The 20,667-nt window shown below is 41.8% G+C and overlaps 2 protein-coding genes across 3 annotated transcripts in view; both read right to left on the minus strand.

The window, feature by feature from the left end:
* Positions 1-5,295, minus strand: part of mrc1a (mannose receptor, C type 1a) — a 43,389-nt gene extending 38,094 nt beyond the window's left edge. The window contains exons 1-2 of the mRNA XM_082160895.1: positions 5,158-5,295; positions 263-664 (exon numbers count right to left, since the gene is read on the minus strand). Of these exons, the coding sequence (XP_082017021.1) occupies positions 263-664; positions 5,158-5,230 (475 nt within the window). The 5' untranslated portion in view covers positions 5,231-5,295. The remainder of the gene's footprint in view (positions 1-262; positions 665-5,157) is intronic.
* Positions 5,296-9,674: 4,379 nt separating this feature from the next.
* LOC309492146 (transmembrane protein 236) lies at positions 9,675-18,095 on the minus strand. Of its 2 annotated transcripts, none has more exons than XM_082161010.1 (4): positions 17,801-18,095; positions 15,640-15,712; positions 12,599-12,722; positions 9,675-11,045 (listed from the first exon to the last, which is right to left on the minus strand). In XM_082161010.1, the coding sequence occupies exons 1-4, from the start codon at positions 18,061-18,063 to the stop codon at positions 10,249-10,251; spliced, it is 1,257 nt and encodes a 418-aa protein (XP_082017136.1). In that variant the 5' UTR covers positions 18,064-18,095; the 3' UTR covers positions 9,675-10,248. The 2 variants fall into 2 exon arrangements, with proteins under 2 accessions (XP_082017136.1, XP_082017137.1); XM_082161011.1 differs by lacking the exon at positions 17,801-18,095 and adding an exon at positions 17,713-17,790.
* Positions 18,096-20,667: the final 2,572 nt, after the last annotated feature.

The following is a 20,667-nucleotide window of genomic DNA, read 5'->3' on the forward strand; positions in this document are numbered from 1 at the left end:
ATTTACTAATACGTTATTCAAATCAAAGGTTGTATTAGTTAACATTAGTGAACAAACATTAACAAACAATGAACAGCTGGATTTTTATTAACTAATATTAACAAAGATTTATAAATACAAATGTATCGCTCATTAGTTCATGTTAGTTAATACATTAACTAATGTTAACTAATGAACCTTATTGTAAAGTGTTACGGAAAATTAGATGTGAATTTAACAGTATTTCTTTTTTTATAAGGTCTTAATGGACTTTTGCTCATACCTTTATATCCACGAGAACACAGATCTTCCTTGGTCCCATAAACCTGCCAGTGACTCCAAACACCTGTTCCCTTATACAACATCATACTTTTCTCATTTCGATTCCCATAGTTCAGGTGCAGCGGCTGGCTCTTCAAGCCAAACAAGGTCTCGTTCTTACATTCCCACGTTTGTAGAGGACTGAGGTCTTTGCAGGGCAGAAGCAGAATCTTGACCCAGTCTTTGATGTCCTGGGCCCCCAAGCAGAGTTTGAAAGAGAGGCTGATAACTCGAGAAGAGGAAATCCATCGGAAACGCTGAGCGTCGGAAGACACGTCACACTCGGCCACCTGTACGGCAGTAGAGCTCACTGCATTCACACATTTGTTGTGGTCCGCATTGTAGATAAGGAAGGAGCTGGTATCTGAATGTAGGGAAAATTAGATCAGGAAAAGACTGTGTTGAATACAACATTCAGACCAGGAAAACTTATTTGGTGCTACTTTATTTATTTAGTCCACCAATCCTGCTCCTCAAGATCCACGTTACTAGGCAAACTAGGGATGGTAACCATTCCACTTGTGTTAAAGCGTTAACCATAACAATGTAATGTTGTTAAATTAGCCAACACCATGTCTAAATCAGACGCAATACACAATAAAAGGTATCTCTTCCATGTTCCAGTTTTTGTCCTAATAAGTCGTGACATGCAACGAGCAACGGGATACTATTTTAGGGACAGTTTACACACCATTTACAACTAAAAACTAGCGCTGGGCAACAATTAATCGCATCCAAAATAAAAGTTTGTGTTTATATGTGTGTGTACTGTGTAGAATTGTTTTGAATATATAAATACACACACATATGCATGTATATATTTAAGAAATATTTGCATGTATATACGTATATATATTTATACATAATTTATATTATATATAAATATTACAATTTTATATATAAATAATACATTTTTCTTAAATATATACATGCGTGTTTGTGTGTATTTATATATTCAAAACAATTCTACACACACATACATTATGTAAACACAAACTTTTATTTTGGATGTGGTTAATAGTTGCCCAGCTCTACAAACAGAAAACTCTTTATGCGTTTTGGCCGTTAATTTACACCACAATGGCACTGTGGAGTCCTGAAAACACAAAGCGTTTTCATCTCTATATGAACTACCAAATGCAAAATAGTGAAAACAGTGATGTCATGCGCATGCGTACTGATGTTCAGTTTATAGACCCGAAGTGTTTCTTTACAAAGTGACATCGCCACCTACTGGCCTGGCTGCAGAATACAGCGTTTTTAGCCGTTTCCACGGATCCGTGCGAACAGGGATCATTTTGACAAGGTTTTCCGTTTTTAGTACATCAGTAGCCGCGTTTCCATTACCCTTCAAATTGCGCAAATTGAAATTGCGAATTGAAAATACGCTTAATGGAAACACGTCAATTTCGCAAAAACTCCCATTTATCGCAAAAAAGTTTTTACGCTCTCATGAGGTGGTTTTTCAGGCAATTCGAAAAATGAATATTTCGCAAAACTGCAATGGAAACAGTTTTTGCGCATTTACAGTCACCTGACTTAGAAGACGCAGTGTGTTTGAAGTCCATGTATAGCTACGCAAATAATAATAATTTTATATTATTTTATTATAACATTTAATAGGCTATATTTAGAAGAGGCTTTTATGCAAAAAAGGAACAAAGCTGAGCGTGGAGCGCGCACTGCATGACACGGAGGCGCGGCCGCAAACACTTGCATTTTCCTATCAACAGTGGAAACAACTTATACTCTATCATTTCTGGTCAGACAGAAAATAATAATACATTATTCTCAACCACTTTTATTTGTGTAAACTCACAATAACAAGAAAATGCTGTGCTTTTGTAAAATAAAAGAAACAATCAGACGCACATGATCTCCGTAAACTGGGGCGCGAGAACTGAAACAAAATATAGCCTGTGTAGGCTAAAGCTTGAAATGTCCACTTTAAAACGAACAAATTCGAATCGAAAGCTAATACCTTCTGATTATGTAGGCTAATCCGTATGAAAGTTGCATTTCTCTCTAAAAGCGCATCTGATAACAGCGGAGATGGAGATGTGATTTTAGCCGACACTTAGAAAACAATAGTTTATTAATTATATTAATGGCTCTTCTCATTCAGCACTGCGGGAAATACATCAATTCCAGTTTCTAATTTGGCCTTAGAAAACCAGTAAAATCGACATGTTTTCCATATTAATTTGTGAATATTTTAAATGTTTAATAAAGGGGCAAAAAGTCATAAATAAAGCACAGCAGTTGTGTGTAGCCAGTTCAAATTAAAATTTTGGTGTTCAACTTGTTTTAAGAAGACAACAACCGTTCATTTTTCGTTTTTCAATTAGGGGTTAAAAAAGGAAAAACAAATAGACACAAAAGTTGCCTACATGGATCATTTGGACAGAACACGAGACAGAATTATTTATTAAATTCATAAAAGAAACAATAATTAGCCTATAGGAATACTGGATTCTAAATCTCAAAGAAATGCCACAATCGGAGCAGAAATGAGGGCGAAACACCCAGAAACTCCTTATATGTGTCGTTCGGGGGTCTTTCCCTGCCATTAATGCTTGGATAACACGCCACGTCTCCTTCCATTAATAATAATAATAATGTCTAATGCGGTGGCTGTGATATTATAACCAACGTCCGTTGCCGTGATTTTTGGAATGACTTATCGCGAGAGAAAAAAAGACGTTTTAGTCGCATAACATCGGTTAATGGAAACGCCGTCATTTCGCAATAGTTTTTTATCGATATTTAGATAATAGCGCAAAACATTTGCGCAAATCTGTAATGGAAACGCGGCTAATTGTGTAAACGTGCCCTTAGAAACCGTTTCTATTTCTGTGACATTTGTTCTTGTCCACAATGACAAACTATAGCCGTGTTTCCATTACAGATTTCCATTAACCGATGTTATGCGACTAAAACGTAATTTCTTCCTCTGGGGAAATGGGAAATGAATTGATGCTTATGACAATGATTATCTCAGGTACTGATGTGCTTTTTTTAATGTAAAAATGTCTGTGAGTTTGAATATCATTTTGTGTGGCCTTTATAGTAGAGGTCAACCGATACATCATTTTTTTGCTGATTTATCTGCGCCGATAACCGATTTCTGGAACTGAATCCTGAAAGCTGAAATCCACACTGATAGTTTTTGCATCCCTTGCAAAAAACGGCTGAGAAGGTCCACTGTCATAGTGGCCACTAGAGGCGAAATACAACTATCACTGACTTGTGGTGTTTGCTTTGGTACTGAGTGCAATACATCAGATGCAGATTTAGAACATCGACAATGAAGAGTTATGTATACAGTACACCACAGAACACGTCAAGTCCCGGTCCTACGGGGTACTAGATGGTGCTAACATACATGGGTACAAATGTTTGCTTGAAGAAGACTAGGAAACGAGCTGAAACTGTCTAATAGCTGTGAGGGACCCAACAGAACAACTTCAGCCTTTGTTTCACTCAGCTGAAGGAAATTTTCATCCTTCCAATCTTTAATGTCCTTTAAACATGCTAACAAGGAGGAAACATAATCCATACCAGATTACAGAATATAAAGCTGGGAGTCAGCTGTATAAATAAGATAAGAGACCTTATGATACTCAAAAATGGAACGAAGCGGGAGCATGTATAAGGAGAATAAGGTCGGGCCCAGAATAGAGCCCTGAGGCAGCTCACAGGTGTTGGCAACTGAGGTGGATGGAAATTCTCCAATTTCCACCAAAAAATACTTAAATTAGTCAAATAAGATGAAAACCAGTATAGTGCAGGATCACAGATCACCTCAAGACTTAATCTATTTAGGATTTAGAGCTTCAAAAGCCGCAGAATGCACAGATGTCTGAGTCTACAGATAGGTCGTTTACTATTCTTAAAAGGGCAAACTCGTTCAAAACAGCTTTCTTCCACTCTCTATTCTCTCTTTGCATTGGATTTTGAAAAATGTATACTCAAAATCAAAGTGCACTGTGGGTATTTAAAAATTAAGTTTACTCAGAAATTGGACACCATTGTATAATCCTGTAGTACCAGAGGCTGCAGTTTCAGGACCACATTTCTAGGACCCTATTTTTTTTGTGACAACTCCACCTAGTGAATTGTTCTTCATCAGAGGAGACCTTATTCAAACATGAATCAAACAGGTGCAAAGATTAGACCAACGGAAATTATTCAGTCATTATATCTTTCTTTCCATGAAAACTGAATACAGAGGATCATATGATTAGGGTTCAAGGACTTAGACTGTGTCTACATCAGGCCTCAACAGCTCGAGACAGTCCTGAATCTGCAGACAGACCGTATATACTCACAAAATGGCCGACACCTGATATGAAATATCAACACTCTTTTAATGCAAAAAAAAGGTCTGTGATCATAGTCACTCAAACTCGATTCATATGAACTCGAAATTTCTCAAATTCATCCAACACCATTTCATTTTGACTTTCTATCCACATGCATGTCAACAGCTGTCAAATTTTATAGATCCTGGGAAATGTTTGCATAAACATCTGTGACAAAGTTCACATATATAATGAGATAAAAAAAAAAGCAAACTCTCTTAAGTTTCTTGAGCCATGAAAGGGCAGCAGCTTTTAAACAATGCTTTAATGTATGCTCACAGTACATACTTGAATACATCTGAAACGTATTATATCGTTTTACCATCAATAGAGAGTAAGGTAATTCTACATTAGAGAAAATAATGACTAGCATAACTGGTTGTGAAGTTGACAATAATTAGTATTACAATGCAATTTCATTCTAGGGAAATATTATTTATAAGTGCAAGTCACTGTGACATTCCCATTAATAAACATTAAATCAGTGACGTACCTGTTTGAATTGAAGGTTGTAAAGCAACAAATAAAGAGAGCAACACAAACAGTGGAATGGCACATTTCTTCATGTTTGTCCTTTAACCAGTAATCCTAGCATGGACTGTTTGAAGTGTGTGAGACTTATATACACCTTTCTCCTAGTTAAGTGACTGTGTCCTGTCATGTGGTTGGGGGTGTGTAGATTTGGGTGTCTGGGGGGATGAAGGGGATGAGCAACTCTCTGATGCAGTGGCATAACATGCATCTTTATCCTCCGTTTTTCAGCTGTAACTGCAACAATGCTGTACCTGTACAATGTCAAAGACCTTGACTTTATTGATGTTAATATGTGGGAGTGTCCTGAAGCATGAGTAGACAAAGAGTTCCTGAGAGTGCTAGAGTAAGGAGGTCAGAACAGGTCGAAAAGTGCAGTGTTTAGTTACTTAATGGACAGAGAGAAGTGTCATTCTCTGGAAGTCTTGTGGAAGTGGGAGCACACTCTTTTAAATCTCTAATGAGCTGCTTGTTGCTGTGTTGCTGTTTGGCTGATTTGTGAGCCATGCCTGCCATTCCAGTCAGGTTAAAGAATTGTGCAATTGACGTTGAAGTACAAAGGTTGCCTATTTAAGAGAAAAACATTGAAATTTGCTTGTTATTTGTCTCTGAAATGTGAAAAAATGCTGATTTGGTCGGATGGAAAACACAATGGCAATTCTGCAGAAAATGAAGCTCAGCAAGAAGGAAATGAGAGTTACACGCTTCAGAGGTCTGAAATTTGGGCACTGGGAAATCCTGTTTCCTGCCGAGGGTAAGAAAGAACCGAGTCCAATGAAGACAAGTCCCTGAAATGGCACAAAAGATCAGAAAGAAGGAAATGAAAGACAAGGTGAAAAAATACAACTAACATGACATGTGAGAGTGGCACATTTTAGGGTTTTAGTTTAACTATGGCCACTTTTGTAAATAAAAATAAATACAATTAAAATAAAATCCCTATTCACACTCTCATTAGCTTATTTAATATGTTCTCTAACAATGTTTAACAGCGTATACACTAAATTCAGTAAATTGTAATAAAATGGATGACTGCTTTGTCTTACTAAGGCAAATTTCACAGTTTATCCTAAATGCACACACACACACACAACATTTAAACATTAAATAATGTTTAAAATGATGTGGAATTTTTTATTTACTAGAAACATTTTGTCACAATTCTGTTAATTTATTTTCATGGACTTTTAGTTTGTATTCATCCATTGCTTGTTTCCTGTGTCTCCTTTGTTCTAGTTTTCCACCACTCATCAGTTTTCATGGACACTCCTTAATCATCACAGCTGTAATTCATTAATTTCTCATCACCATGTTTGTCTAGTTCCTATTGTCCTTTTCGAGTTGGATAACATGAATTTACTTGTTTAATGAACTATGCATTTACTTTGATCTACAACACCTATCTTCTTCTTCATCAACGGACTAAACGTGACAGTGTACCGGACCTTAAAAAGAAGATGGATATTACATCCATTATTGTTGCCCCTTAGAGAGGCACCGAAATGATGGAAGGAAGGACTGTTTTTATTTTCCAAGGAGGCAGATGTCTGAAGGACTACATGGAGGAGTTTATCAACATCAGACACCTGCGAGGACCTCTGCGTCAAGGAGGAATTTGGGTGCGGGCTGGATGACGAGATCCGCCTCATCATGCCCCAAGGAGACCCCAGTTGGATTCTTGGGAAGTATATCAACTTTGCGCCTCATTCACAGTAGACAAAGCAGACGAAGACACTATCACCATCGTCAAGATTCACCCCACACAAGTCACACAGCCAAGCCCAGCCAGCTACCACCAGTCTCTGTGGCAGTGAGTTAAAAATCCTGTTTTTAAAGAAACAGTTCTCCTGCTTGCTTTGCCTCTATCAAGAAGGTAAGGGACCTGCACGCATTTTCGGTCAACGAATCGTGCCTGGAATTCAGGCCGGCCAACTCTCACGGTATCCTGAGACCCCGGCCTGGATATGTACTCAAGGTTCCTACCTCTCCCTTAAGACAGGACCAGGTGGTGAGCCTGCAAGCGCTGCCCCGGAGGAGGCAGACCCAGCCCTGGCTTTTCTCTGTCCCTTCCGCTCCTTGCGGTTATAACTGGACAGAATGCAAAGCCTCAAGATCTCAGACCAGCTCTTTTCTGTTACGGAGACCAGCAGAAGGGAAGGCTGTTTCCAAACAGAGGTTGGTCCACTGGATAGTGGTTGCCATCATCTTGGTGAGTATATTCCAAGGTGCACCGTAACCCCTGGGTGGTGAGCCTCTCCAAAGAGAGAGTGTATCTCCTTCCTGGGCGTTGACACAGGATGCCTCACTGACAAATGTTTTTAGGTCTGCAGGCTGGACGACACCAACACATTCGCTAGAAAAATTGCCTATGTGTCGAGCCGGTTGCTTCCTGTGGGCTCCCTTCACATGAGGCCAGTTTCAATGTAAGCCCGGTTCGAAGTGTCAGCTTGCTGCGCCATTCCCCTCCTATGGACTGGATATGTGCGCCATTCTTGCTCCAGTAGAGTTCCCCTTATTAGCTGAGCCCTGTCGAGTTCCTCCACACCCTTCGGCAATGGACGTGGCGAAGTGTCCGATGCCAGGCCTATCACTCGTATGCACTGGTGGAACCTGTGTTAGGCTGGGTCCATATGTTGTGAACCCTATGGCGATCCCATATGTGTATTCTTCCACGGTACGACTCCCTGTGGCGAGCCCGTGTCTTTCCCTTGACAGAGCCTGCTCTGCCGTCACCGACTGGTTGCGTCTCCCCCCGTCATAGGCTAGAGCCACCTCAGTGACATTCCATATGTTGTATTGCCCAGTCCACATGTGTAACCCACACATGTTACCTCCCTACGGACAGGATGTTGCTTCCACAGTGTATTCCTTCCAACGAAAGGGGAACACTTTCCCAGTGGTCTTGTGTAACAGCAGTCACTTCCCTGGCCTAAGCCCTGGCCTATCTCCGCCTCAATAATGCGGGGGGGTCAGGAGGCATTTGTCTAGGCATTGGAAGGTGGCAGCTCTAGTGTTGTTTTAATAGAGGATCCCAATCAGTCGACTCTGCGGGGCAGAACGTGTGATGCAATTCTTGCACGCCTTGACAGGCTCCCTAAGCGTGATCCCAATCAGTTGACACATCGACCTTCAGGGAACGAGGGTTACATATGTTACCGAGACGTTCCTCACCTACACTCATTCATTGTTTGTGCTTGCACACATTTTAGTTTGCTTTCTCTTCGAGTTGGATTACCTAAATTTACTTTATTTAATAAACAACGCCTTTACTTTGATCTGCAGTGCATATCTTCTTCATGAATGAATGAGGCATTTGTATAGTGCTTTCATATGTACTACAGTACACCCAAAGCGCTTTACAATCATATATGGGGATCTCTCCTCTACCACCACCAGTCTAGTCTTCATCAGACTAGACATGACACATTTTTATCTCTGTTTTCCTAGTTTTCCTCCCATATCACTGTTGTTTCAAACACCACACATTCATTAGGAAAACAAACTTTATTAGAAGCAAAATTGTTCAATGTAGTGGAAATTATGCCACAACAGTGAGTGTCGTAAAAAAGTGATTTTTAAAAAAAATAGTTTTTACACAATAAATATTGTGATGGGTCATGTTTCTGAACTTTTTTTTCAAACATGTAGTTCTTCAAACTTATGTGAAGAATTTTCATAGATAAAGATTAAAAGTCTGGATCTGGTACAAAAGTAAACAATATTTATACAGAAAATGCATTTGAAAAGTAGCAAAAATAAATAATAATTGCATTATAAAAAAGTTTCCAAGACAGATTCATTGTAATCTCCATATAACAAAAAAAAAAAAAAAAAATTTTTTTTAAATAAAATAAAACCTGGGGCATGAAAGTACCTGAAGTCAAAGAAACCAGAAATGTATTCCAGAACCACCAAAAATATACCTTTCCAAGAAATGTTTCCATTGTCCCCTTTTCCCCCCGTCACAAAGACAAAAGTATATTTTGAAATATGTCAATGCTGTCTGTGGATTGCTGGGTTATGCAATGTATTGCAATGTAATATAAGAGCCACTGGTATTGCTATGTTAGTATTTTGATGTCCCTTCAGTTTCTCTTATGTCTTTAAAGGGATAATTTCTCTCATATTTAAAGGGATGGTTCGGAGTAAAATCAGCCTAGGGTCCTTTGCACCATGACCTCGAGCCAAACACCCCCCAGAAGCCTTTTTTCCCTTGGTGGAACATTAAAGTTAGAGCTTATTTAGAGATATCAGCCGGATGGTTTAGTGCAGGCGCTAACGGATCCAAATTTGTATCCCGTAAATTACCCCACTAATAATGCCCAGAATGGTACCAAACTTCTACAGTCGTACAAATAGGTTCTGTACTCATGAAACAAGGCATTGGAAAGTTTGTAAGTACATCAGGAGTTTATTTAAATAACACTTGCCTGACGGCTAATGCTACCGCTAACCCGGACGTCGACATACATCCTTATGATCGCTTTCTGCCAGGACTTTTACAGGCTTTTCCCAAACCACTGAAGTGACGTCGATGTCCGGGTTAGCGGTAGCATTAGCCGTCAGGCAAGTGTTATTTAAATAAACTCCTGATGTACTTACAAACTTTCCAATGCCTCGTTTTATGAGTGCAGAACCTATTTGTACTACTGTAGAAGTTTGGCATCATTCTGGGCATTATTAGTGGGGTAATCTACGGGATACAAATTGGAGCCATTAGTGCCTGCACTAAACCATCCGGCTGATATCTCTAAATAAGCTCTAACTTATAAAATGTTCAACCAAGGGAAAAAGGCTTCTGGGGGGTGTTTGGCTCGAGGTCATGGTGCAAAGGACCTAGGTTGATTTTACTCCGAACCATCCCTTTAAGATATGTAAATGGAAACCTGTGTAGCTTTTAACATTCATATATAGTTCGTTTTTATTTCTGCACCACTATAATGAACTGCAAAAAGAATGCCTCGCCCCAAATTCACATTTGCTGAGCCAATGTTATATCCAGCCCAGATGGGCCGTGCTAACAAACATTACTATTCTGATTGGTTATTTTCCATTAAAACATCCTCTCAGTGTTGAAGATCCTGAGTTTTGTCATGAAGTTGAAGTAAATGTAGGCCAGACAGACCAGTATATTCTTGATCACATACAATACTGGTGTTACAAAACCAAAAAGGCCAATCAATGCCAACCTCAAGACTAGGAAGGGGAGGTCCTGAAAGACCATGCCCAGGGGCGAGAGTAGGGGACTGTGAGGTGTTAGGACCAATCGCATTGTAGAGAGGAAGCAGAAAAAGTAAACTGGAAATGCCCAGCCTGAAAAATACACAGCAGTGTGGCCTGCTACCCGAACCATCTCTACCGTGTCCAACCAGAACAAGAAACTGTCAGCAAAGACTTCGGCACGACTGTCACTAGCCAGTAGGAAGCTTAGAGGTCCGGAATATGGAGAGGGAATGTTTTGGAAGGGTACACCAGAATTTGGACAAGTTCCGGCAATGCCATGCTGCTGTCCGTTGTTTCTCTGTGCTCTAGGCATGGCACCATTCCCAGACAATCCTGGAATGGTTGTGTTGCCAAGATGGCCTGGAACTGCTCCATTGTTTGGCAATCCTGGAGCTGTTGCACTGCCTGAGGGACCCTGGGCTGTCCCATTGCCCGGTGTGCCTTGAGCAGCAGTACCGGCGGGTAATCCTTGCTCAGTCCCGTTCGCTGCCCCGGCACTTTGATCTGCAGCAGCACTGCCAGCCGTCGCTGCAGGAACAGGACCCGTCATACGAGTGGCCACCGGAGTAACTCTTCCAATGTGTGTCTGCAAGGTGGGAATGTCAGCATCTCGAGCCAGTTCGTTTGCTGTATTCACACAGAAACACACACACACACACACAAAAAAATAAGGAGCCCAGTTGGTGAAATATAAAGAAACACGTGATTGACCACATTATTCTTTCACATTATAAAATGGAAAGTACAGATATTCATGGTTTAAAAATGAAAATTCTATCATTAATTACTCAACCTCATGTCGTTCCAAACACGTAAAGCTTTCGTTCATCTTCGGAACACAAATGAAGATCTTTTTGATGGAATCTGAGATATTTCTGTCCCTCCATTGACAGTCTATGCAACTGACAATTGGACTCTTTAAAAAAAGTTCATAAAGATATTGTAAAACTAATCCATATTAATTGAGCGGTTTAGTCCAAATTTTCTGAAGAGACACGATTGCTTTAAATGAATCCAACTTTTATTCACATAAAAATTCATCAACTCAGAGATCGGTTGTGGTAAACGGAAGCTCAAGCATGTTTGCTTGACGTGCGAAAACCAATGAGGTTCATTCTCGTGTTACGCATCAAAACAAACAAATTACTATTTCTCTACTTTTTAATATCAATATTTGTTGCGCTGTTGTGCATTTGCACCTTTCCCGTCTCATTCTAATATTATCTTTGTTTTGCCTTTAGAATCTTTTCCTGTGTGGATTAGAATTTCCTGAGCTCATATTAACATCAAAAAGTTGCTGATTTCCTGTTATATTGTGATTTCATATCAGCAGAAACCTGGAGGCTTTACTTCTCACACTTTATTCTAGCTGCTCTTCTTCTGTTGTACTCTTACTTCAATATTCCCCCCTGCTGGACACAACCAGTATTTTCAGAGCAATTATTTAAAGTCCCCCTGTAGTGAAAATCCAGCGTTTAATGTAGTTTATGTGTCTATAGCCCCTTTCACACAGATATTCCGGAAAATACACGGATAAAGTGACCCGGGATTTGACCCGGGTTCGTTTGATTTTGGTTCATTCACACTGCCAGTGATTTCCCGGAATCAGAGAGTGCGTTCACACACAACCCGTAAAAATGCCGTAAAGACACGTGACATCGATGTGACTTGTAATCTCAGCAGTGTCTTAAGTTTGCTTATGAGCGGCAATTTCTCTCTCTAGAAACCACGCCTGTGCATTTGTTTCTCTGATTCGATCATAAACTTGCGCATTACGTACCGTTTCACAGCTGGCGAACGATCGCGGCTTCAGCGTCATCACTACGACACGGCATTGTTACGGCTTTTGTTCACACAGCGCGCGTTCCGGGACTGAACACGGCAATGTTACTAGGTCCCCAACACGGCATCAGTCCCGGCATCAATCCCGGGTCGTGTTTGCGTTCACACAGAAGGCGTTCTGGCAATTTGCCGGCAATTTGCCGGGTTCAAAGCGCTGTGTGAAAGGGGCTTATGTGGTGTTTTTAATATGCTTTAAGACAAACCATGTGTAAATTCATAAGTCGACACCATTGCTAAGTATTTTCTCCTTAAAACTGCAGTGAACCAAAGACAGTCTCAAAAACACGCTTTGAAATCGCTGGTATTTCCAAACTTCCTCACCTTGACTTAACACTCACCTCGACCAGTCAGTCTGCAATATCGGATTCTTTCCACTATATCGATGCAGATCAGGGAGAGAAGGACCAAAGACACTGGCAGCTCAGCAAACGTGTCCATCCTCAGATCATTTCTAATCTGTACCTTAAAAGGGAGAGAGAAAGACAGTAAAACATAGAGATGTTTGCTTTCCAGTTGTGTTTTTTTCTCTGCACACCAGGGGCCCGTTCTTCCTACGTCGCTAACTCAGTTAGCTGGATTTGATTGTTGGCGATTTGGCATGATCTTGGATTGTTTGGTTCTTCGACGCTCATCCTGGACTTGCTGTCATAGCAACAGGTGCGTAAGCTTGAACCTGCTCGGGAGCAGAGGCTTATTTCATGTAAACAGGATTAGACTGCGGCTTCATAAGCGGAGCTGATACGGGAAGTCCAGCGCTGAGCGATAGTGCACTTTCTGAGATATATATTTTTTTCTCGTGACTCGTGAGATTGTCGTTTACATTATTCATTTGTTGGAAACGCACATTTATTTTCGACTTGTCGGAGTCTGGCTTTAACTACAGCACAAACTGTTTGCATTGCCCTAAGATTATTTGCGAGTGGCTCTTTCCTTTACACTATTGGAGATGCGGAGAACTTGATGGAAAGTGCTGTCTGTCGTGTCATTCGGAGTTTACCTGGCACTTTTAGGTTCAAAAAACAGTCTAAGTTTTTTTTGTGTGTCATTTCCAAGCCACTGAAGACCCAATGTTGTAAAGCAGTTTATTTTAAAGCCGGGTTTTTTTTAGGCTATCATAATTTTTTATGAAGATCATGCATTCATGACCATGCCGATTACAGTATATGTCACTCAGGCTTATGCTAGACCATAGACTGCCATCAAGGCCTCAATGAAGGGGATTATGTGAACAGAAAGGGGGTTCACAATGTAAATGTGCAGCCCAGTTACTATTGTGATTCTTAACATTCCAGATTAGTAATATTATATCAAATAAAAAAAAAGGCAGTTGACTAAAATCTTCCATATCAGAAATGTGAAAGCAAAATGGCCAGGATCTGTGCATGACTTAAGAATTTTCAGAGATTCACATTTATGCACATTATTTGAAAGTGTTAAGGAAAGTTCCACAATTAAATATCAAGCTCACTGTATTACATACACTTATGCTGATCCTAACAGAACTGCATTTCTTCATAGGTGATTATGACATGTTCCTGCCTGCAGACAGGTGTTTATGACCCCATTCCCTGACCCAAACCAGTTACAATGCAGCTCTAGCCAGGACAAGAGCACACAATGAAATTAACTTTGGCTAACTAAAGGGAAGATTTCAGTGTCTGATAAGTCTGAGGGTTGCACACCTGACAGGGCCTGGGACATTGTTGCATGTGCCATATTACACAACACTGCCAAAAAAATAAATAAAACACTTTTCTATAAATGTTTAATAAAAGACAAATATGCTTAGTTCCTTGAGTTTTATTTCAATTGTCCATTGTAAAGAAAAGCCAGTTTTCAAGTGCCTGCAACAAGAGATATTAGACACATGCCTCATGCAACAAATAAAAAGGAAATGCTGTCTATCCACTGCCCACCTGTAGGCCTATGTCTCCTCTGTCTGTGCAGACTCTTCTGTAGGCCTTTCTGTAGATGTGGAATCCTGACACTTATATTGCAGCCATAAAGCATACAAGTATAAATGAAGTAAAGTTTTAAATGAAGTAAGTAAAAATGAAGTTCGTTCCTCCATATGACAGTTATCTGAGAGGGTTTATTCACTGTCCAGTGCAATGGAAACAAATGGACATTACAAAGTCTTATACTTTCTTTCCTTTGGAAAGTTAGAAAATGTCCACTTACTGCACATATTTCAGCCACCACTTTCTTGGGAACAGATACAAGTGTTGGTGTATTATGTAAAAGTGCACAAAAGAGGAAAACACAATGTCATTACAATGAACTACACTCGGGAAACATGCTCAATAACTCATGGCAAAATATTTATATATATTATATATAAGTTTATCAGTTTTTCACTTTCACAAGTCAAAGCAATTCATTATTACTCAAGATTTAACAGTTGAAATGACTATACGGCCTTAATTTAATGCAGCAAAAATTATTTTACAGTGTAGGCTCCTAAGATCTTTTCTATTTTTTTTCTCAGCCTTTTTCTTGGTTGCTTTTATAAACAGACAACCATTTATTTAACAGTGCCTTTTGAGACTATAATATAGGCTAACTAAAAATTACCATTATGTAGAATATTTTTGTACTTCACTTTTATTTGTTCCCATGTTCTAGTGTGGTGACTCTGACATTACAATGAACAAAGTAATTATGCAATTATTAAAATACAAAAATATAGGCTAATAAGTGATAAAAACATCTAACATGGCCACTTCTAACGGATTTAAATTGTCTGCTACTTTTTGCCAGCCCTCTCTCCTGGCTTTTGCAGACTTTGAGGTGTTCCCTGGCGTTTTAATTAAACATTAAAATTCCAAATAAACTTCGACTATTAGTTCTTGCTCTGCTGAGGAGAAAAACTGTGCGCGCTCTTTGGCCACGCTGAACAGCCAATAGCAGCGTTGCTGATCAATGTTTCTACTATCGATACATGTCCCCTTTTCAACCAGCATGAATGCGCAATTATCTCAGATAACTCAATACAGCGATACTAATCATATCCGGCAAGTGTGTTCGAAGAACCGAGTTAGCCAAATCATGATTAGCAAGATGATATCATCTTGGATGTGTCATTTGATCTCGGATGTAATAAGCAACGTACGAAGAACGAGCCCCAGGTTTGTTTTGTCAAACACATGCCTTGGATAATCTGAATAGAGAAGGTCAGAATTGCATGTAAAACTTTTTCAGTCACTTCTTTTGAGCACACAACTGGTGAATTTAAAGTATCCCTAGTTATGCAAAAGGCATCTGTTTGATTCTCCAATAGTGAAATAAACATTTGAGAAAATCTGAAGACATCATGCATAGAATCTCAAGACCATGAAGGATAACAACATTTTCTGTGAATAGTCAAACATGATTGTACCTCAGAGCTGGCTATAAGGAAGGCAAAACACGGCAGTGTTGAGAGAACCACATAGGCCAACGCAACAGGTCTCCTGAAAGCAGAAACACTGTTATTATGCCATGGTGTCATATTGAGATTTGATCAAAGAAAAGTTATGAGTGACATAATGCATTGCATTACACCCCTATTGCTGCACATTGGCATTGTGTTAAAGTCCCCCTGTAGTCAATCATTTCATCCCTTAAAGATGCTCTAAGCGAGGTTGGGTGACATCACTTCTTGTTGACGTTCAAATACACGAGTTCACACTTACATACAATTAGAGGGGGTAAAGTTTAATGCGTATTTGGCATGCTGTCCGGGGAGGGCTGCGAGCTCGGAGTTTGGCCCGAACCCAGAGTATTCCCCACAAAAGGCTAAAGAGCAGAGGAGAGCCGCCGGACTAAAGACCCCGGTCTATGCTTACGGGAAAGTTCTCGCTGCGTCCGCTGTGAGACCAATGCTCGCTGGACAGAAAGAGAAAACAGGGAAGAAGAAGATGAGTGCTTGACCGGGAGATTTTCTCACTGCGTACGCTGTTAGACCAAGTGCTCGCTGGACGGAAGAGAAAGCATAAGTGCTGTGGGGAGGCCGCTGGGCTCGCCAGCATACGGTGCTGCGGCCTCAGAAGCCGTGGTGGAGGGCTGGGCCTCGTCGAGAGGTGGGAGTGGACCAGCGACGGCGAAATCTGGGGCGCGGCCCAGGCTCACTGAAGGCCTGTTGATGCGGCTCGATGGCCGAAGCGAGCCGGATCTTGTGCGGGAGGACGACGATAGTGTCTGAGGAAGCGACTTTTGGACCCTGCGTGCTTTGCTCTGCCTGTGAGCTGACTTGGGAGTTGGTGTGGACTTTGGAGAGTGGTTGGCTGACTGTAAGGTAACATACAGATCATCCAGCTCCGCTTTATTTAATTTTTTTTGCGAAGCCTGTACGTCCGAATTACCCAGCGCCTTTCTCAGTCCTGCTACGGTCCACTTCCCGATAGGTGGGATCGTCGGAACAGCCGAGCAGTAGGAGGAGGCCGGGAAGGAAGATGGAAGTCTTGCCGGGGGCGGCAAAGGCTGGCCTCGACGTCTTGACGAGCACAGGGCTGTTCGAGTAGGCGTGCGGCCGCGCGAAGAAGCCTGGGGCTCAGGTGCGATGTCCGGCGTAGGAGGAATGGTCCTGAGGCCGGCGGATTGCGAAGGCGGATCCAAGGGGGTGTTTGTTTCTTCGTCAGATGAAGAGCTTTGACGTTGCTACATGGTAGCAGAACGGCGAACAAAGATGTAGCTAAACTGCTGCTAAACTGTCAATAGATTGAGGTGAGACTGCTGAATGTATGTATACACCTCTTACCATTGATTGCTGAGTGCTCTCCACTTGTGTTAATTATCTGAACGTGCTCCTCCAGAACTTTGTTAATAAAACATCATGTATTGTCAAACAAAACGGAGGCTATCTCGACCCCCCCCCCCCCCTCCTCATCCTGAAATTCAAGAGAATATAATTCTAATGTTAGTCGTTGTCATTGTCTAGGACATCTCTCCTCTAGCTAACTTACTTTTTCCTTTGAAGAAAAATGTCTTCATGGCTTAAAATATCTTGACTGTAACTCGACACCCTTGCCTCATTTAGTATGCGTGGTTCTATGAATATGCAAATGAGCCCCGCCTCCACTCACTCACTCACTCAGCTCAGAGATCCACTGGTTGACGATCACACGTTGATCTGATTGGTTACAAGGTAGTTTGTGACGTCAGAAACACCAGCGATTTCAAAGCGTGTTTTTGAGACTGTCTTTGGTTCACTGCAGTTTTAAGGAGGAAATACTCAGCAATGCTGTCGACTTATGAACTTACACATGGTTTGTCTTAAAGCATATTAAAAACACGACATAGACATATAAACAACATTAAACGCTGGATTTACACCACAGGGGGACTTTACTTGAATACAAATATGGTAATCATTCAGTACCAATGGCATTATCATATCATATTCATATGGTATTTACATGGTACTTAAAATAATACAATATTATTGAACCAAATCTGTAAAATGTGATTTTACCATGATAACATATTTTTCATGTTTCTTTGTGAAGCTATTTGTATGTTGCATGAAACCCAGAAGAAAAGTCACTCATGCTTTCTCTCACCACTTCTTCCGAGCAACCAGCGCCCTCTTCTTCATGAACACCATATACTTCATGGGCAGCCAGATCAACATGGCCACTGATGTCACGTAGGCCACAGACGAAGCCACGATCAGCCAGTACGCAGTGGAGTAGTTGGGCGATTGTCTCTTCACTCGAGCCACGATCAGGGCGAAACGCTGCATGATGATGAAGAGAGGAACGCAGAAGCTGGAGAACTGAAGCACCTCACACACAGCAAACTTAATCCTGCTCCCCGAGCCCATGCTGAGGAAGCGATGCGAGGGAAAAAAAGAAAAGAAAAAGAAAAAAAAAGAGTTGTTGTCGGCCTCTGGTCCCTGAACTGGAGGGGGGGGGGGGGGGGGGTATTGTGCCGAAGCACTGGCATATTCCACCACAGCACTGGGAGGATAATGCTGACTCTGCACTCACTATTGTGTGTCTACATGAACACACACTACATTAACACACACTCCAGGCCAGAGCGATCTTCAACCAGATGGAACTGGATAATATTCTAAATGCTCTGATCCAATCTGACCTCTGACCTGTAATGCTGCCTGAATCTGCTGAATCTGCCTGCTATTTTCTTCTAGAAACAAACTTTGTTGCATTATTTTCCAGTTATCTCTGTAAAGCTGCTTTGAAACACTCTGTACTGTAAAAAGTGCTATATAAATAAAGGTGAGTTGACAAACTACAATAGCTGTGTTTCCATGCAAACGTGCGAAAGTTGCGTAAACCTGGAATATTGCATAAAACATCTGCGAATAAAGCAGCATTTACATCCCATGAGTTCAAGAGGACAAAAGGTGGACGAAAGCCAGGTGCCACAAGTCTGTGTATAAGTTAAAAATGTCAGGATGTCTTCAAGTGTACTATTGTGAGTATTTGTTCTGTACTTGGCTGCATGCTTACTGTATGTGTGTGTGTGTGTGTGTGTGTGTGTGTGTGTGTGTGTGTGTGTGTGTGTGTGTGTGTGTGTGTGTGTGTGTGTGTGTGTGTGTAACAAGATCCTCCTATATGTGGTGGCGTCTTCAGTTTACATGGATTTCTTCGTAGGGGGACTAATTTTAGAATCTGCTGAAACACTTGTTCAGAAACAGAAGGTCTTTGGCCTCACCCTGCTACAAATATAAATATTATTATAACATTATATACCTTAAAAAACAAACTAGATGTGTATTTACGTGTGAAATTTAAAAAGCTATGAGATAATAGACACACTGACAGTTCCTCCTCTCTAGTTTAGATTTTGTCCTTCTGATCAATGGAGCTTCATAATTATGGCTCAAACACTGAAACGAACCCTGTTGTTTTCTTAAGGATTATTATTATTAGCGCTCAAGAACGGAAACTGCAAAGGAAACCCTATTTGTTAAATGTTCCCAGTTTGTTTGGACTATGTTGTATTTCTAGTTTCAGTTTCCTGTGTCAGTTTTGTAGTGTCAAGAAGAGACGAGGCTTGGATCAAATTGCAAACGGTATTTATTAATGAAACAAAGCAAACACAAATGGTCAGGGGCTCGTTCTTCGTACGTTGCTTATTACATCCGAGATCAAATGACACATCCAAGATGATATCATCGTGCTAATCATGATCTGGCTAACTCGGTTCTTCGAAAACACTTGCCGGATATGATTAGTATCGCTGGATTGAGTTCTCTTACGAGAGGTTCTCTCGTACTTGCGTAAGTATCTTACGCTAGGGGAAAACCTCTTTTCCTCGAGATATTGAAGCCAAAAATTATCCTTAATTTTGCAATAATGTAAAACGCATTGCAGCAGCATGCAGACATGGGCGAGACAGCTCGCGCGCCCATAGGCTGCTCTGCGGCAACTGCACCAGCCTATCGATAGAGGCCCCTCATGACGTCAGAACCAATGAGGGTGCTTCACGCCCATTACGTCATGTCCCGCCGAAAGCGGGTGGGGCTAGGGCTATAAATATGGCCCAGAGAGGCTGGTTTGGTCAGTTTTTCATCTCTTCAGCGGGCTACGCATCGCTGGATCCTGAGAGGAAGCCGCGCCGTCTGACTCAAGCACCCAGCGGGATTTATCTGCATCTGAAGCTGCCGGTCGACAACTCGCCGCCTTCAGTCGCCATTCCTGCTGACGCTTTCCGGCGTACCTATATCCTTTTCATTGCTGTGTGTGTGTTCGCCGCTGCGACACGCACACTTATTTCCTAAAAGAGCACGAAGCGTCTTTTTCAAGATGCCTCGTTCTTCCTGCGGCTCATGCCGAGATCCACTCAGCGACGGGGACCACCATGTCATCTGTGTTTCCTGCCTGGGTGAGGAACACGCAGCTATCGCGCTCGCCAAGGGCGGCTGCCCTCACTGCGAGTTAATGTCTATGGTGACTCTGCGGACTCGCCGGGCATTCTTTCTCCAAGCTGCGTCTTCGCCCGCCGGGCTGCCGCGCCGTAAAAAGCGCCGCGCTCAGCGGGTCCCTGAACCTCCTCCATCCCGCGAAAGCTCGCCGGTGCGCCCGCTAGCTTCGCCGCCTGCTTCACCCGAGTCTCTCACCGCCGGTCAGCGGTCGCCGTCTGCCGCCGCTGCCGCCATTGAGGATTACGGGGAAGCCGTACAGGTGGAGGACGACAGTTGCTCTATCCTAGCGTCGGGCAGTGAGGACTGGTCGAGCTCCGCGGACCTCGCACCATCTTCTCACCCGCCCTCTGGGAAGAGAGCCAGCATTGAGGCGGAGCTTATGCGTCTGCTCGAGCAGGCCGTCGAGAGCCTCGGCCTTGAGTGGTCGACGCCCCAGCAGCCTGCACTCAACATGCCTGGACGGCTGTTTTCTGCAAAGGGACCGTACTTCGCAGCCTTCAAGACCAGCCCCCTTCCTTCCTGAGCTTCATGAAG

The sequence above is a fragment of the Leuciscus leuciscus genome (assembly GCF_965113295.1).
Source record: "Leuciscus leuciscus genome assembly, chromosome: 2".
Lineage (NCBI taxonomy): Eukaryota > Metazoa > Chordata > Actinopteri > Cypriniformes > Leuciscidae > Leuciscus > Leuciscus leuciscus.

What these genes read in the sequence shown, in the direction of transcription:
- LOC309492146 (XM_082161010.1), bottom strand. Translation starts at nt 18,063, where the DNA reads ATGGGCTCGGGGAGCAGGATTAAGTTTGCTGTGTGTGAGGTGCTTCAG. An exon ending in TCCTTATAGCCAGCTCTGAG is followed by an intron (nt 12,723 to 15,639) that starts GTACAATCATGT and finishes CTCCCTTTTAAG; the next exon opens with GTACAGATTAGAAATGATCT. An exon ending in TTGCAGACTGACTGGTCGAG is followed by an intron (nt 11,046 to 12,598) that starts GTGAGTGTTAAG and finishes GTGTGAATACAG; the next exon opens with CAAACGAACTGGCTCGAGAT.